General features: G+C 52.6%; 4 protein-coding genes across 4 annotated transcripts; 3 read left to right on the forward strand and 1 right to left on the reverse strand.

Annotated features, from left to right (window-relative positions):
• Positions 1 to 2,224: 2,224 nt before the first annotated feature.
• Positions 2,225 to 4,439, forward strand: ACET3X_006309 (uncharacterized protein; the record flags this gene model as incomplete). Its single annotated transcript, XM_069452506.1, has 5 exons — positions 2,225 to 2,288; positions 2,538 to 2,578; positions 2,953 to 3,133; positions 3,581 to 3,910; positions 4,315 to 4,439. The coding sequence occupies 5 exons, from the start codon at positions 2,225 to 2,227 to the stop codon at positions 4,437 to 4,439; spliced, it is 741 nt and encodes a 246-aa protein (XP_069306669.1).
• Positions 4,440 to 7,927: 3,488 nt separating this feature from the next.
• On the reverse strand, positions 7,928 to 8,818 carry ACET3X_006310 (uncharacterized protein; the record flags this gene model as incomplete). The annotated part of the gene is made up of 5 exons (XM_069452507.1): positions 7,928 to 7,990; positions 8,049 to 8,454; positions 8,533 to 8,642; positions 8,699 to 8,733; positions 8,785 to 8,818. 5 exons carry the CDS (start codon positions 8,816 to 8,818, stop codon positions 7,928 to 7,930), a joined length of 648 nt encoding a protein of 215 aa, XP_069306670.1.
• A 656-nt stretch (positions 8,819 to 9,474) lies between these two features.
• On the forward strand, positions 9,475 to 10,880 carry ACET3X_006311 (uncharacterized protein; the record flags this gene model as incomplete). Its single annotated transcript, XM_069452508.1, has 3 exons — positions 9,475 to 9,491; positions 9,746 to 10,493; positions 10,548 to 10,880. 3 exons carry the CDS (start codon positions 9,475 to 9,477, stop codon positions 10,878 to 10,880), a joined length of 1,098 nt encoding a protein of 365 aa, XP_069306671.1.
• Positions 10,881 to 11,531: 651 nt separating this feature from the next.
• On the forward strand, positions 11,532 to 13,862 carry ACET3X_006312 (uncharacterized protein; the record flags this gene model as incomplete). The annotated part of the gene is made up of 1 exon (XM_069452509.1): positions 11,532 to 13,862. One exon carries the CDS (start codon positions 11,532 to 11,534, stop codon positions 13,860 to 13,862), a length of 2,331 nt encoding a protein of 776 aa, XP_069306672.1.
• Positions 13,863 to 18,147: the final 4,285 nt, after the last annotated feature.

An 18,147-nucleotide genomic window follows, 5' to 3' on the forward strand; every position in this document is an offset into this window, starting at 1 on the left:
CGGAGGGCGGAGGGCGGAAGGAGGATGTTGACGTTGTTGACGTCTGAGCTGCGAGCAGTTGCGGCTGCGGAAGAAGGAACGATGGTGAGGTAGAGGTTTATTAAGGCAGGAGCGGATGGGTATGATGAGGCTGATGGTGGTAGGAGGTGAGGAAAGCAACGCTAGAGCTTACGAACAACGGCGAGCAATGGGTGGGTACGTGTTATGGAGGCATCGGGGGTGAGTGAGGTGATGGCGGGTAAAAGACGGCCATGCTGGGTATTAGAGGGCACCGCGCCAGGAGCAGCTGAGCCCTCGGGACCCGCTCACAGCAAAGCGGCGGTGGCCCGACAGGGGTGCGGCATTGGGCCTAGCGCGGATGCACTAGCCGGGGGAGCTACGTGGCTTGCATCATAAAGCAGCACGAGCGGGCGGGCCAATGAGGGGCGCCGGCCGCCTGCCAACTTTCCACGGCCTTCGATGCCTTTCCACGCTCCTTCGTCACTGTCGCTCGCCTTGCTCCCCAGCCTTTGTCCCTGCTTTGGCAGCAGCGAGCGGGTCTCTCGGCATCGCATCATCTCTCTTGCATCACTCGGACTCGCTGTGCATAGTCACCCCACCCCGTCGGCCGCTGGCGGCCCATGTGCTGGCGGACGAGATGCTCAGAGATTAGCTATGACGACCGCTGAAACATTGTCCTGGCTTCCCAAAGACGGACGGCGGACAAGGCGCGCATCCAGACCACGGCCAGCCTGACCACCTGTCGTGCGCCAATGCTGGCCTAGCCCCAAGCGCCGCCGTGCTGATCGTATCCCATCGCAATGTAGCACACAGCTGCCACCTGGCCTGTAACTGCACTCGCCCCCCCTCCATGCCCGTCTCCAACGAGACCGTTATCTCTCGTTTCGTGATGCTTGCCACTCTGTCTGCAGCCGTCTTGCATGAGCCTTGCGGTGCGATGCCGACGTTGCACTCGCTGCTGTCGTGTGCTCTTGTGTAGCTCGCCGTGCCATCCAGGGGCTGCATCTGCGCCCCAATACAGCATGACAAGTGTTTCGTGTGCTAGCGGCGAGGCCATTTAGTACACTATTCGGCTGACTATCCACCCTCGACTTTGGCCTCACAGGGTCGCGCGCTGGGCGGGTCGCGGCAAACATTAGAAATCCGGGGAAAGCTTGCCAGGTGCTGTGTTGTGACCCTCTATGCCATGTTGCTGCCGCACTTCAGCGTCGCAGCATCTCCCGGCTTCGACAACTATAGTCGCTACAACACGCCCTCTACATGAGACACGACACATGCATGTCTCGCGGCTCATCCACCCAGCGCAGCAATCGCGATCCTTCGTCGTCCCTCTGTTTGTTGTCTTTGGGGCTGCTCAGATTCCGAGCCAGCGTCCTACTGCAGTCTAAAGGAGGACACGCAGTAGCTTGCAGCAGCTTGCAGCGTCCTGCGTCCAGAGCCACCCAGAGGGCGTGTTGGACAGGCACTCGCCGGGCTACTGCAGGTAACATGCACCGGGCCATTTCTTTGTATCCACTCGCTGTGCCTGTCCCTGGGCTACCCTGGAGCGGTGTAGAGCAACAGCGACAACACATTCTATACCAGCGAATAGTATAACCAACTTTTCTGGTATTGGATGCATTTTTGTCACGTTGAGCCGACGTGATCTCCATGACAGGCGGAGTGCAAGTGGGGGCCTACGGAAGCTATCTGGAAATCTTGCGACATCCAGCACCAACACGCTCCAATTAGCCAGGAACACCCGTCCATCTCTCCATGGTCGACCGTAGATACTCCCCAATACACGTGAAAAGTGTGGGTATTCTCGGGCTCGTATGACGGTGTGCGCCTCAACGACCAGCCTCACCTGTGATTCTGCGATGCTGCAACCGAGTCTAGCACGTTGTTGGGGAAAAGTCATCGTGACTGTACACATGGCCTCAACCTCCGATGCCCGATGACTCTTTGAAAATTTTCTTCTCGACAGCACGTTCGCGGCTGTCAGGCCTCATCTGGCAGTCGTCCTATAGTCGTCCAGAACCTGTTTACCATTCCAGTAATCTACAACTTGCCGTGGTAACACACCTCACCGCCATGTTTTGACGTTCCCGTCCCAGGCCTTGCACCAGTTAGCTGCCAGCCCAGACACACAAAACTACAGTTCGCAGGACAGAGGCGCCATAGCAGAGATTTCCCCCCCTCACCGCTATTCACCGCCCTGCACTCAACAACAACGAGCAAAACAATGTCTCCCGCGTCCCTCGATGACGCGCGCTGGAAGCAAGCAGAGGTAGTGTTGCTCGATATCGGTAAGTCGCATCGCCTGCTTCTCGAGTCCCGCATGGAACGACTGCACCAGCCTCCACCAACCTGGCGAGGCACGCGCCCAGTCAGCAACTGTCCGACGGCCAGCGACAACGAACCTTGCGCTCGCCTGTCATCCCATAATGTCTGTGTTGCTGCGCTCCCGGGCGGCGCTACCCCAGGTTTTTGCCTGCGCCACGACAACCTCAGCCGCCTTGTCCAACCTCGACGTGCGCGCTGACATGAACCTTCAGAGGGCACTATTTCGAGCATTTCATTCGTCAAGGATGTCATGGTAAGCTTTTTCTCCGTCGTCGAGTCTCATTTCCCTCGCGCGTCCACTTTCCTCTGCTGTTCGTCTCGAGGCGCATCTTCCCCGCATCCGTCCAAGTGATCAACACCACCAAACATCCACTCGAGAATCACGCCGGCCCGGACTCCCATGCCCATTCTGGTGTCATAGTAACTGCTCCCCTCGGCAAATGCAGCAAAGCCACTCGCCGCCTCTCATTTTCTCGCCTCCCCTGTTCTAGATCGTCTTCCCGACAGCTGCACCTGCCACTCCAAGTCTCTCACGATGATCCAACTTCCGTCATCTGTCACGCGATGCCTGGCCTGTGGGGTGCAGTGTTCCCCCTTTTCGCACCGTCTTGCTCACAATAGCCGCAGTATCCGTATGCACTAGATAGTCTCACACGACTAGCACGTAATTCGTGGAGCGATGCCGACTTCCAAAACCTCATTGCGTCGTTCCCAGCCGATAGCAAGACAAGCGCCGATGCGCTGATTGCGCATGTCGAAGATCTTACGCGGCGTGATATCAAGGCTACGTACTTGAAGCAACTACAAGGTAGGTTTGAACAAATGAGTCTGTTTCATCCCCAACGTCGACATGCCGGGATGCCATCTTTTGTGCCAAAGCACTGCCAACCACCAAGCGCCGACACCGCGCCGCTCTAAAGTCGGGGCTAGCGCCATCGATTGGTGGGCTGGTAGCTCCGATGCGCCAGTCACCACCGGCCGCATTATCGCGATAGTCGCCGCTCTGTTGCAGCGGACGCGTGGTAGTGCCAAACCCTCTGCATTGTCAGAAGTCGACGCCGCTCCAACAGCGAAGTCTGTCTGGCTGGCAATCGTACGGATCTGCTCTTCCCCCCCTAGATGCTACTGGCGTGGCTAGGGCATTATCACATGTTCGATTATGCACATTGGCCTTGTTATCATTGCTCTGCCATTGGCATACCGAATCAATACTATTATGTGGGCTTCGCCGAAGACTAACCAGTGTTCGTCGCAGGCACGCTTTGGACGACTGGCTTCCGCAACGGGGATCTCAAGACCCCGCTCTTCGACGACGTGGTGCCTACGCTCGAGCAGTGGAAATTTGCTCGTGGGAAAACACTAGCTATTTTCTCCTCGGGCAGCGTGGCAGCTCAGCTACAATTCTTTTCGTACGTCAGAGACGGCGGTCCCGAGGACGGGACCCGCGACATTAGATCCTTGTTCGCGGCGCACTTTGATACTGTGAATGCGGGGCCCAAGATGCAAAAGGAGTCGTATGAGAAGATTTGCAAAGAGTTGGACAGGGACGTGAGTGCCGTTGCGTTCTTGACTGATAATGTTAAAGGTACGTTGTGGATTTTTTTTTGGTTGTCATGCTGCTGCTGCTGTATTGGATTTGTGAAACAACACACCACCCTCTCCTCACCGCCCTGAACCCGCCCCACCTCTTTTTGTCTCTCGCAGCAACGTCTGTCGGCCTACCAACACACCACTATAGTGTGACTTTACCTGACACCACCCCACATGTATCTTTTTCTCGTCGTCATGCCGCATCTCGTTTAACCCACCTGTCTTTGTTACATGTTCCACGTATCTCTTTTCGCTGTCACGCGACCCCACTATACGGAGTTACACGCACATGTTTCATATCCTCTTTCACCCCACTCCTACTACTACACACGTGGCTAGGCTTTCGGTACAATGCGGGTTCTGGCGATACATTGACTAACACGTTCGTTTTGTGAATAGAAGCGGAAGCAGCGATGGAAGCGGGTGTGTATGCTGTTGTTGTTGATAGACCAGGGAATGCGGCGCTGGAGGAGGAGGCGAGGGAGAAGTTTGTGGTTGTGGAGAGGTTGGATGAGCTGCCGTGAGGGGTTTCGTTGTTGAGCGGTGCAGATGGGGGTTGGAGGTCAATGGAGAGAGATGACTGCTAGATGCGCGATTACGAGACTGTGTGCTTGTATTTCTTCAAATGGTCTTGCAGTGAAAAAGGTCTTTTGTTCTCGTTATTGTACTCGCAGATTTTCATAAACTATATGGAACGAGTGATTTCACAGTAGGTGCAGTATTGTAGATTTAAAGAAAAGATGTCGTTTTCCTCCAATGTTATCATTATTGAACAGTAGAATACCACTGCCTCTCTCGAAAGAAAATATAACTCCACACCCCCCCCCCCCCCCCCCCCCCCTCTTCCAAATTGTCAAGAGCACTTTCATGTCTGATAGCCACAGGTTCTGCAAAGAAAGATAAAAAAAGACAGCTAAGAACCAACAAAAAAAAACTCTAAAATCCTCCTCGGAAATTTATCACGGCAAGTTTTCTCACCCAGGGGAAGAAGAACCGACACACGGGCGGGAGATTCACAGCATAATCCTGACTCGGTGTATATCTGCCGACGCTTGGATTGGCTTGGGTTGTTGTTGTTGGGGTAGGGGGGAAAGCTGACAGACCAAGAACTTATTAGTGCTTACGGTTCGCAATGATCGAGATTTAGGGGGGCAAAGGGAGGTGGTTCTTCGGTCTCTCTCTCTCTTGCAGTTTCTATAATATTGACGTGAGCGAGGCTAGGCCAGTTCGTTGAGTAAAGGTTCCTGAGTATCGGGATCGGCGTGTTGGGCAATATTGTATCGAGGTTTAGATTTCGATTTCGGGGGAGTTTTCCGGGCGGGAGTTATGTATATATATATAAAATGTGTATGTGGAAATGGACATGTTCGTTCGAAGATAAACTTTGGTAGGCGCCGGAGTGGCATTGAGGAGTGGCAATACGTTATGCGTTTCATGATCTGCTTGTTGGGAATGGGTAATGCTATGTATGGCAGGATGGATGGATAGGATTAAAGCGGCGAGATGAGATGCGTAAGACGTGTAGAAATTGCGTGAGGGGAAGTGTCCGTTGTTGATGTGCCGTGTCGTGACGATGTTGTGAGGGATTGTGTTGCTTGGGCGACGGGTGATGTGTGTGTTGGGTGGTGGTGACTTGTCTGCTCGGTGTGTCGGTATATGCATATTGGACTCGAAAAGAGTTGGATTTGATCGCACTTTTCTTAGTCGTCGGTATGTTCGTCTTGGATCTGCGCATCTTGTTCTACTCTACACTGTCAACAGTGAACGGGAATCATGTATTGGACCATCTCGTTTCGTATGACTCCTGGAGTGATGTTGATTTCTGTCCGCAAAAAAGGGGGTCTTGTCTGTATGGCTCCAAAATCGACACCCTCTCGATAATCTCATTCTCATCTCTATTCTCATCCCCATTCTCATCCCCATGCATCTTCCTCATCCTCTTGCCCAACTAAACATCACCAGCAATCCCCCGAATCCACTCCGCCGTCTCCTCCACCCGACTCAAAAATGGACTATGTCCACTCTTCACCCTCGTGACCTCAATCCCCCCCGCCGCCTCTTTCACCTTATCCACCATCCCCTCCTGCACCTGCGGCGGCACACACACATCCTCCTCACATAACAAATAACAAGTCCTTATCTCCCTCCACGCAGCCCCCGTCGCCGGCGCATAAAACGACGCCACAGCCTGCGACTCAATTTTCCCAAACCAATACCTCTGCTCCTCGTCCGGCAAATCGCCATAAAAGATTTTCGCGTCCCTCGCGTACACATACGGGTCCTGAAAGTCTATCCAAGCGGGACTGGACTTGTTAACAGCATCTTGTACACAGATCCCTGTGTCCACAATATACGCCGCTATCAACCCCATGCACACCACTCCACCCTTCAATCCCTGCTCTTCTCGCTCTTTCTTGCCGAGCCCGACGAGCGCGCTCCCGGCGATGATACCGCCCCAGCTGTGTGCTATGACAACGACATCGTTTCCTGTGTCGCCGATAGCGGACAGCACGAGGGCGCGTACGATTGCGATGTCTTGTGTGGGATCCGTTGGGGGATCGGGATTGCCGACGGATGCGAGTTGGGCGCAGTGCGTTGTGTAGTTTAGAGCGTGGAGTTTGGTGATGAGCGGGGTGAAGTGGGCGGGTGTGTGCCAGGCGCCGGGGATGAGGACGAAGGATGGTTTCTTGGACATGATGGATGGGTGGGAGGCGTTGTGGTGGGGTTGAGAAGTGGGATCGGTGAGGTATGTCGGTGGAGAGGAGGTGCGTGAGTCTTGTTCGAAGATTCTTGAAGGAGGATTGCTGGTTATCTTGAAGCTTATAACCTGTGCCTGGTCTGAGCGTTGATCCGCTTGTATCTGCCTGTGGTTGTTCGAAGAGTTCCAGGTAGGGCATGGGCGACTGTGCTCACTATTGCCTGAAGGATTCTTTCAGGTGATAAGGATGCAAGCGGTCAGCATTTTTCTAAGCGTGATGTTGTAGGAGCCAGTCAGTGAAGCGTCTGTAGTGTTGTACTGGGCGCCTGGAGACGCCCCGGCTGACATGATGTCGACGTGTATGTTTGCAGCGAAGTGCTTATGCGTGCTCACTCCAAGCCGTGTCGTTATCGGAATCTAGACGAAGTGGATGGTGGTAAGACGTCTTTGCGAAGGTAGGTGTAGTCGAAGCCATGGTTATGTGCTGCCTGATCGTACGGCAATCTTCTCAGTCTTTCCGCAACGGCTGAGCACACGTTCCTAGGGACACTGCCCTCAGTCATGCCCTTGAATCCATATCCCTTCCACCAGATGGCACATTCTTACTGGCAGAAGTCGTTTTTACATGTTGTCATTCCGGATCCGTCCATGAGGTTGGTGTTGACTGTCACCATGCGACATGGCATGAAGGCGTCATGATATCAGAATGCTGGCTCTGGTTTGACAGACGAAAGCTGGAACATCTGGCTGGAGGCTCCATCAAGAACCCAGTTGTAACTCCATAGCTCTATATTCTCCTCATTTTTTTCTCAGGATATGCCTCAGTCGTTTATGTCGGCTCGTTGTAGTATGGATGTCGGCACGTGCGTGCACGCGATTCGGGTCGTCACATGGTGTAAATCGGTTGGTCTATCGCCAAGTTCTCGTTCGTATACGTCCAGTAAGAAAACTTCCACCGAGGTCGACGTCGGATTGCTGAAGGTTGAAGTTCTCGATCGAAATTGATAGTGTGGAGTGGGGCGGGCATGAACTAGAGCGTTAGCGAGGGGTGGTATTCACGATGAGTTTACAGCCAATCATGACTCGAGAATACCAGGGTCACTGAAAGGGTATCCTTGTCCACCCAATAGGGAAACAGTCACAGCAGAACCAGATGCGATGGATGTATGGAGTTGTATACGAAAAGCTGAAGCCTGGGTATTGTTGTACGTCTGTCGCCGTCCCCGGGCGAAGTTTGCGCCTCCAACGCCGACAGTACCCAGAGTCACGCCCCTGGATACAAACTGAAAGCACCGACTCGCTGCACGCGTATTCCTAGAAAAATCTCCACCAGATGAAGACGATGATTATGAAACCCAGTCCGCCAATGGGTCCGTACTGCGCATTGTTAGCATTCCACGATCTTGACGTGTCTGTATTGCTGTCCGCCACTGACCTGTTTCAACAACAGCTCCCAGTTGATGCGCACAGCAGCCTTCTTGTACTTTCTGCTGTCTTCCCGCAACCGACTCGAGATATCGCCCATCCTCTCCAGACTGTCGCCGCGGTACAGCAGATCCTCAATGTTCTTGGTCATGACCTTTGTGACGTCCTTGAGCTCGTCGTTCAGCTTGTCCAGGTTCTGTGTCGCTCTTGCGTCTTGGTATGTCTTCTTTGAGCGCTGGATAAAGGTGTCGAATTCGACAAAGGCGTAGGGCCGGCATGTGGGCGAGAGGTACTGTTGCGGCTGGTATGTGGTGGTGAATTCGCGGTGGAGGTCGGAGAGGTATGTGAAGGCGAGTTTGCGTGGGTAGGATCTGTCGCATATGCAGAGGAAGCAGAGGTCGCCTTCGATTATGTAGCTGGTGGTCATGTATTAGCATATGGTTGAAGGCGCTCTGGTTGTTTATGAAGCAGAGTAGAGGTACGAATGCGCATACTGGTATGTGTAGTTGCCGCTCTCTATGCTCGCTTGTTGTTCAGCGTTACGGCTTAGACGGCGCTGTACAAGCTTGACCTTGGTCTTGACTTCATTGAACTCGGCGTCGTTCTGAAAATTGTAAGTTTCTTGGAGGGATATATGCGCGTGCTTGAAGGCGGCGGTACCTGCTCATCGTCGACCGAGGCTGTGAGTAGGAGGCCTGGGTATCTGTCAGTGCTTATGGACCCTGGAATAGTGCAGCGTGACTGACCATCAAGCCGAGATATCAGAGTGTGCCTGATCATGGTGGCGGTTGTGGGTGTAAAACTATGCGCGATAGCTTTAGAATACCGTCAATTTAGGCCAGTATCGTCAAGTTCGGTCTGCAGCTGTGGGACGGCGCAGTAAAGGCTACGTGTTGGTGTCGATGATACCAGATCGCGAGATGACGATGCGGAAAGGGTCGCGGAGGCGCACGGACTCACCAACGGCCTTTACAGAACGACCAAGTGTGCCGTGACCTTCGAGCCTCTGTCACTCATGACTCTAAACGACTTTCCAATCGAAGAAACGGACGCGGAGAGACAGCACAGGTTGATGTTGGCATCGTCGCTACAGAACGTGTGGACAAGATCAACTCAACGCCCCAGCCACCATGCCGGATCGCGCCGCAGTACTCGCGTACCCTTCTCGCACCTTCACCCCAATCATTGAGTGGCGGACGCGCTTTCAGCCCTAATGCAAGCGGTTCGCTGTCTCTGGACTTGCGCTCTCAGCCATTGGTAGCATAGCTTTTCGAAACGTGACTGCCGCTGCCTTATCGTCTCGAAGAAAAGAAACACCAACAGCCTGTTATAGCGACTGCCATTCACGAGACTCGAGTCAAACGCGCTAGCGGCACTTCTTGAGACGACTGTTCAAGTCGAAGACCAAATCTCTCATTTCGAGCCGTATTACGAACATGTCGTTGCCGGTGAGGTACGTACCATTCTTCAACATGTCCTAAATCGTGTCCCTGCGATTCACTCGTCGACTGCCAAGCGCGCAGCTGCTATTGTGCAATCGCTCAATATAACTTCCACTTTCACTTTATGCCAAGCCTGATAATCCTTGACACATGATTATCGCCCAGTATCGCGTCTTATTGTTCACCAGTCTACCCACCCACAATAGAAGATCCAACAGCATTGGCAACCTGCATATCGTCTCACAGCCCTAATCAACAAGTACAGACCCTCGTCCGCTACTCAACCCGCCTGTTCATACAGCTCGCAATCAACAACTGCTTCACCCATAGAGGACACGTCCGAGTCAAGGCAAGAGCGAACTCCTACACCACCAGATCCCAAAACACCAAACAAAAGAGCAAGGATGTCTCATTCCAGACCAAACCCATCACCCCTCTCTTCGGCTCCTTCGGCTCCCTCTGAGCAGACCTCACCCGTTGCCTCAAGTATACCAAGCCAGAGCGCAGACACTGCCATTCCGAGCATAGAGAACGGCTCGGCGAGCATGGCAACCAACGACTCTCTGCCTCAGACTCAGCAGGCGCTGACATCTGGATCTGTATCAACGGCCGCGACATCGTCCAACATTGGCGCTAAACGCGCACCCAAGCAGAGCCCAAAGCGAGCTCGCGAAAAGGAGGATGACGAAGAAGAAGCCTCTGGCACACCACCCCCCAAGAGACCAGCCAGAAAGGCAAACAAACCAGCAAACAGCAAGGCCGCTACAAAGAAAGCTGCCGCTCCCAAGAAGCCAGCAATGCCGAAGAAAACCCCTGTCAAGAAGCCTGCAGCCGCACCACCACTACTCAGTTCGCGCCCGTCACGAACCCGTAAAGTACCAGAGCGCCTCATGGACTTGGAGGAGAAGACTACTTCCAAAGCTCTTCCTGCCAAGAAGGGAACTGGTAAGGTCTTTGACCCTGTATATATAACCACCAACTCCTCCAGCCGCCTAGTCAAAGCCGATGTCTACGTAAGTCTGCCCCAATAAGTCATCTTCTTACACCATATATCTAACGTACCCTAGCACATGCTCCTCGAAGGCCCAGCCTGGACGTCTCTTACTCCGTCGCAACAGTCCGCTCTCATCTCCATGCTCCCCGAGTCTCCCGACAACATCGCCCTCCTCGGCAGAATTTCTGCTGGAGAGACGGTAGATACGCGGCCAGCAGCATTTACGCTAGCAAACAACTGCTTCCGGACAGACGTCGCCAAGTTCCAGGAGGATCTCAAGAATGGTCATTTGGCCAAGACATGGCAAGCCGCGGCTGAGCAGGCGGTTGTGGAGAGGGCGGCGGGCGAGTATGATGGGTGGAAGGCTGAGGAGGCGGAGGCTTGGTGGGGGCAGAAGGGGAAGTAGGGTTACTTGTGGGAAGTCGGTGGGCAGGTTCAGCTTCGGCTGCTATGAAACGTGAGCATTCTCTCAGGTAAATGTGGTTTCTGCAAGAAAACTATGGAACGTGCGATATTGCAGCGTTGCATGTGCTGTCGTTCAAGATCGCTTTCCCTTTGTCCCTTTGTCCTGCGCTCGACTGTGACAGTGAAATACTAAAATTCTTCCACTGCGAGTTGTCAGATAAGTCGGAATCCCACTATCGTAGCTTTTCACTCCCCTGCTTTCCTTTGTAAATCTCGATTGGCGGTTTTGCTACCCCTCTTCCTCGAACCACTTCTATCCACTGCGAACACGCAACATCACGCACGCCGGCCACGAAACCGCGATACAATCACACCGAGAGCCCCGACGTCGGAAAGGAAGTTACAAGAACTGAGCAAGCGCACAGTTGCGTAACCGGTTGTTATTCAAGGCCGGACTATCAACGTGAGTCTGGAATACTCACTCAACCTCCTGTCTGTATGGTCGCTAACCTTTATCCTAGCATTGCGACCCGTATCAAGGATGTTTCCCACTACCCCCTTCCAAACTCCACCAGGTACGTCGGACTTTGTACAAGGTGTCAGGACCAGTCTCGCGACCACCACTGCGACAAGTACCGCAGCCGATACCATCATGAAGACAACATACACGACTTCGGCGCTCACCGCGCCTGCTGCTTCCAGATACATGACTACACACTTTGACGCCATCGTCTCGCCGAGCTTACTGAGAAACGTGGTCACCGCGTACAATGCCGTGGACCGAAATGATGTCGTCGCCAGAACCTACGCAGTTAAATACGCATTGGCTGCAGCCATCACTGCAGGCGCGACGCTAGCATGGCACGTACGACGGAGGTCGCTTCCGCCGGCGGTATCTGGGATTGATCGATCCAGGTGGCTGGCTTTGAAGCATCGTGTTCATGTTTGGTTACATAGGAAGCTCAGGTCTGACGATGGATTGCGGAGGGAGGTGGAGGATGCGAAGAGGAAGTTGGAGGAATACAGCGCACAGAGGACAGCAAGTACGGGTAGTGGAAGTAAGACTGAGAAGATGGTAGAAGAAGGTCAGACTGGAATCGGTCTCAAGGAAGTACAGGCCACGACTCAACGGGCTTCGGGGGAGGAGGGGCGACATGTGGCGCAAGCAGCCGAACAAGAAGCGTTCCATCTCAAGACCCAACTCGATTTCAGTAAAGAAGAGCTCGAGTCGGCGCAAATAGAGATTGAAGCGTTCAAGCAGGAAGCACTTTCTCTGAATACAAAGCTGCAAGAGGCGCAGCAAGAAGCGAAAGAGGCCAAGGAAGAAGTCGTGTCCATAAAGAAAAAGCTGGATCAGGCGAACCAAAATACAAAGACAGCGGAACAGGGCTTGGAAGCAGTGTCGAAGCTTCTGCCAGACGTACGCGCCGAAATCGCGACTCTGAATTCGCAACTAGAAGCATCGCGAGAAGAGGAAGAGAAGGCAACGAGGGATATATCGTTGCTGGAGAGAGAACTCGGCGAGACGCGATTAGAGCACAGCAAGCAAATTGCGTCACTCCAGGAACAGCTACAGAGTCTAAGGCAGCCAGTTGAGGACAATAATCCGATTGCTGAAGAAGAGGATGTTGGAGATGCCTTGTTGAGTGAGCTTTATGAAGAGAAAGCATATCTTGAAGAACGTTTCCGAGAGGAAGCAGCAAGGTGCAGGGACCTTGAAGAAGAGGTTTCCAAGCTACAAAGGCAGATGTTATATCTCAGGTCAAAATACGAAGACGACGAAGGGAGGCTCGAAACTACTGCTACCGATCCCCAAGCACCAGAGGCCCTGCCTCCGCCAACGTCCTTCACCTCGTCCGGAACCCAGACAATACCTCTTCCTGGCTCCCTCGAAACGTCACCATCACCATCACTCCGTTCCGATCATAAACTCCATAGTTCTCAACAAGTTCTCTCAATCGCTGGCGGCATCATCCCATCAACCCCTCCCCACAACGACTCACCAGCCGGTCGCGCAACCCCGTTAATCAGATCGCCCGCCACGCCAGATAAGACACTCGATAGCGTAGCAATCGCGTATCTGTACCGGGATGGGAAGATTGATCTATCGGGATATGTACAAGGACTAGCGGCGCTGCCGCCTAGATCTGGTAAGCGGAAGCCAGACGGTAACGGAGAGACGCGTAGGCCGGTTAAGAAGGTTAGGGTTGGTGTGCTTACGTCTGGTGGGGGACCAGCTGTGAGACTTGCGAAGGAAGTGTCAGTTGATAAAGCAGATGATGGGGTCGTGCCGGATAGAAGTAAGACCTCGAAGGCTTCTGAAGATGAGAGAATCGAAGGTCCTGCGATTGGCTTGGACGAGGCGTCCCCGTCTGTGCTGCGGAGGCAAGGCGCGGTGCAGGTAGATGGAGGCCTTCGAACCGACATGCCCCCTATCTCGATGCGTACAGGTACGAAGCGAAAGCTTGCTGCTGGAGACGACAAAGGGGCGCTTAAGCCATCTCAGGCTCTGCGTATCAGAGAGAACCTTGGTGACGAGCAAACTCCCAGCTTGGATAAGCTCATTGTAAAGTCCGTTACCGAAACGGCCTCTCCAACCATGAATACACCTTTGCCTAGCGGAGGGCCAAGCGTCGAGCTTTCAGTGCTGGGGTCGCCCGCGAAAATGGATGACAATACAACGAACGAGACGGTACAGATGAATGACGTAGAATCGTCCCACAGCAAAGGCGCCACTGCTACCATTGAAAACGAAGACCTTGATCCAGACGTCCAACCTCCATCCATCGAGCCAGCGGAACCAAACAACAACACCATCATACCTGACGGCAACGACCCAGAAGTATCCACTTCCGCCAGACCGACACGACCCGCCTTGTCTCAAACTAGCCGCCCCAAGTCTCATGCACCGAAACCTGCACCCGCAAGTGTCCGCAAGAGCGCTCGTAATGCAAATAAACCTGTTTCGTCTCTTAACGAGTAGGTTCTGAGTAGGCGGGCGGTGTCGCCAGCGACGCCGGTGGCGACACCACGAACGAACAAGAGCTCTTCTCAAGTTAAGAAGACCAAGTGAGGTGTCGTCACCAAATGGAGATGGACATGGATGATCTGACGGCGGAGACGTAAATGCCAGTGTCACTTTCAGAAGGGTATCCTGCATGGCTACAAGGGTTTCTGAATGATATTCAAAGAAACCTCCTTCAGAATGTCACCAGCTATGGGAAGAAATGTACTGTACGCAGGCAGAAAACACGTAATGTAACCAGGGCGATCGCATCGAGAGACGCGCAGTCGCATTCGACCGCGTCGGGACCGAATGGAGGAAGAGAGTATATAAAGTGCTGGTGTCTCCACGCGGACATTGCAAGATGGCGATGGAGTGCAAAAGAAGTATAGGAAGAGAGGAGATCTGACAGGGAGGCGGAGACTTGATCACTCGTCATATCGAGTGGCACGTCGCTGAACGCCCCCATTTGAGTAAAGCCAGTGCATGCTCAACGATCTGAACGAACAAGGTCTCTCAAATGAGAGGATTCGCAAGTATAAGAATGCTCTTCTTCTCCTCCCCTCTAGACGCTTTAACATAATCAGAAACTCCATTTCTACGCACGTTCGGAGTTTTCCACCATAGAGAGATGCCAATCCCCGATTAATGGCAAAGTATAAGTCTTTGTACCATCCAAGAAATCGTCGGCTGTACCAGTGCGTTGCTCCCCCGGAATCATAGCGCAACTGGAGTATGGCTCCACACAACGCAACTGGAGTATGGCTCCCCACAAAAGTCGTCATTGATGAGCTCAAGTACCCTTTCTCCCGGTCTATTTGCTTTGTCTTCCGAGAGAATAGATGCGAGCCCACCTGCCAGATGTACTAGGATGTCATCAACCCCAAGCCACAACTTGAAAGCAGTCATTTCAAGATCATTCGGTAGAAGCTCTGGGGGAAACCATACTTTTCCGACAATCTGGAAATACTTGCTTGCCTCACTGACCTGACGGAGGACAAAGCCGTAACCGTACGCTGTAGGTACAATCCAATCATTGACATGTATTGTCGCGCTTGCAAGTGCGCGAAAGTGGTCAGATCGATCTACCGCGTGAATGTACACATACGTGGAATCTGTGGCCCGTTCTATCCTCCAGACACTTTCTGGTGTGATCTGGAAGCCACATTCCACGAGTTCTAAATGCTCCTGTTCTGACTCGTTTGCAAGATCAACTAGGTCCTCGTCGGCAAGATCAACTAGGTCCTCGTCCGCAATTGGTGCTGTGGTAACGGTTCTCTGACGGCGAGAGTCAATCCCTGATTCTACTTCCTCCACATCCGAGCCAAGCCGAAGCATGTGGATGACTAGCTTAACAACCTCGCCAATCTGGTCGAAGTTCAGCATAACTTCTTTCGCTAAATTATAGCTGGACTTCGTATAGTCCGGGCGAAGAACACCGTCATTGTTTGCAGCTGGCCGAATCAAAATTCCATCCAGCGTGGATGTCGTACCGTCAGCCCAGTCCGTTAAGGAAAGGGTGCCGTACACATAATCCCGCGGATCCTGACAATATCGGTCTTCGCACATGGCAAGCATCTTTGTTAAGAACAATTGCTGTCGTTCGGTCGTCTCATCAAAAGCAACTGCTCGCTCGCGGAGCATGTCTTCGAATCCAGCACCGAGACCTGAGCCTCCATCATCAAGAAATCTGAGCACATCAGTCCATTGCACTCTACTCAAGTAATCCTTGCCGGCTTCTGACGCCGTGAGTTTGCGCAGTAGGATAGGTGGCTCTTTGCCTGCCGCAATGTCATCTCGATGCCGGAAAAGCCATTGGGTTTTTGCATCGGACCACCAGAAAAGAAGTGTGGGAAGCGAAAGCTCGTCAAGATCGCATAGAAAGACTAGTCGACGAGCAACAAACAATTCTTGCAGGATCCAGATGCGCCAGAAATACGGCCGTCGAGCGAAAGCATCAAGAGCCTGATAAAGTCGTACTGTGTCCTCGTCTGCGAGGGCCTCCAGCCAGTGCTCACTATGCCAGAGTGTCCAGCCTTTCTCATCCGTCCATTCACCACTTCGGTCGCTGAAGACTGCAGATGATTTTCCGTGTGAAGCCAAGTATGTATCGAAACTCCTAAGCGTGTCGGCCATGAACTTGCTGTCATCTTCATGCATGCCAACACAAGATAGCACGCAATCCGCACGACTGAAAATCTCCCCCATCATTGCGACTTGATAACTCTTCTCGGTATCATTACTTTGGTCGATACAAATTGCGTCCACCCAGTAGTACTTCGTCGTCTTGAAATGGGCTAATTGTCGCAGCACATTTGCACAATTCTTGCGGACCGTCATCCGTCGACGGTCATTGCTTCTGTTCTTCGAGTCCCCGTTATCGCTTTTGCATATTGTGATATCTTCTTCGGACGCGGGATCGCCCCACGTATACGAAACCGCATGATAGGCTGGTGCGTCATGGAACGGAACAGAGATGAGTGAGATTTGAATGTCAGCGACGCCTGCCTCACCACCAGCGAAGACGACAAGCAGCCGAATGTGCGTCGCAGGGTTGGGAAGGATGGGGAGAAAGCCCTCGTTTCCGGTATTGGTCTGCATGCGATTGAGTTGGGGTTGTATATCATCGGTACCGCGTGTTTAGCATACTACGTTTCCATGGATTGTTGAACTTACTGTTTGCTGATGACAAATACGAGCCCCTCGATGAGCAGAGCCATCGCTGCGCTTGACCAATGAAATAAGCGGGGCGACAAGGCGTCCAATGGCTCGGAGAATGCGAGTCCCGGGGCCTTACTATATGATAGTAGGTCTGTTTATGTCCTTGTAGATTGTATCTCGGCTGTACAGCATCCTATATGTACACAGCATACTCTGAATTTTCAAAGGATGAACTGTAATATACTAAATACTTGTAGGAAAGGATTCGATCTCCTTATCAGCTTGAGCCAATCACAACTTCTAAAATCCTCAATAATCTGAACGAACAGGTTCTCTCAAATGAGAAAATTTGGAGGTAAAAGAACGCTTGCTCCTGCGGCGCGCCTGTGCAACTATAAAAGACTGCTGCCTAACATTTCGCATCATATCCTCCACAACCAAAACCTTCAACCATCTCCCTTTGGCAGCCTGCCATAAACGCCCCTAAATCATCCAACTCTCAACTACATCTGCGATGGCCGACCCAACCCTTCCAGCCTTCCAGTGGAGATCAAGGCCAAAATTTTCGCCTTCGTACGAGAGAGGACCACCCAGGCAGCCGTATGTCTGACCAATCGCCAATACCGACACATCATGGCGCCTATGCTCTTCGAGAATCTCAAACTTCAAAAACGCAAACTCACCACGCGGACGATAGGTACACTCCTAAATCCCAACAATGGCATTACACGTCATGTTCGCAACCTCTTCATTGTCGATGGATGTTGGGAAAAACATGAAGATGTCATTACAGACCCCATGCTCCAGATGGTCATTGGCGCATTTCCTCAAGACGGTCTGCGCGCTTTGGTCGGTGATGATGAGATAGTGGTGGACCCGACTATACTGGTATCCGTACTTCGGTACCAGTCACGACTAAAGCGCTTAGCGGTTCATCATCGAACGCGATACAGTGCACAAGTCATTGACTTTAAAGACCGGAATATAGTGTCATGGGCAGCGTCTCGGTGCGAGGATGTCGACTCTCTTACGGTCTCCTTCCCGACTGGTTTCGTCGACAATAACTCGCCAGCTGGGTTCTTGGTTCGAAGCGCCGTGTCTCAAGGATCTTAGGATCAGGAACCATTGTACTAGTAGGTTCGACGGACCGCTTCTTATGCGTCGAGACGACTTGCTGGAACGAGCGGGTTACAACGCTTGTGGAGGACTAGCTGGAGACAAGGATGAGGATCGACGTGCTAGACTTGAGTTGTCTAATATGAGCTTGGAATGCATGAGGTTGGATGTGGGGTCGGCCGAGTTGATTCGAAAACATGTCGACTTGTCGAAGCTCGAGAGTCTTCAGATGGTGGGGTGCAGGAAAGCCTACCTTCTCCTGACGAAACTTGAACGGTTTTGCAATCTCACCAAGCTCATCCTGCACATGTGGAGGGGCGACCACGATCGTAAAAAGGATCAGGATGAACGAGCGATCGAAAGACTTTTGCGTTCGTTCAGTGGCCTTCGGGTGCTTTCGCTCGATCTCAGCGAGCGAATGGTTGATGTTTCCTGCATCATCTACCACGGTTCTTCTCTCCGACATCTCGGCATATACTGTCCTACA

The sequence above is a fragment of the Alternaria dauci genome, chromosome 5, assembly GCF_042100115.1.
Source record: "Alternaria dauci strain A2016 chromosome 5, whole genome shotgun sequence".
Classification (NCBI taxonomy): domain Eukaryota; kingdom Fungi; phylum Ascomycota; class Dothideomycetes; order Pleosporales; family Pleosporaceae; genus Alternaria; species Alternaria dauci.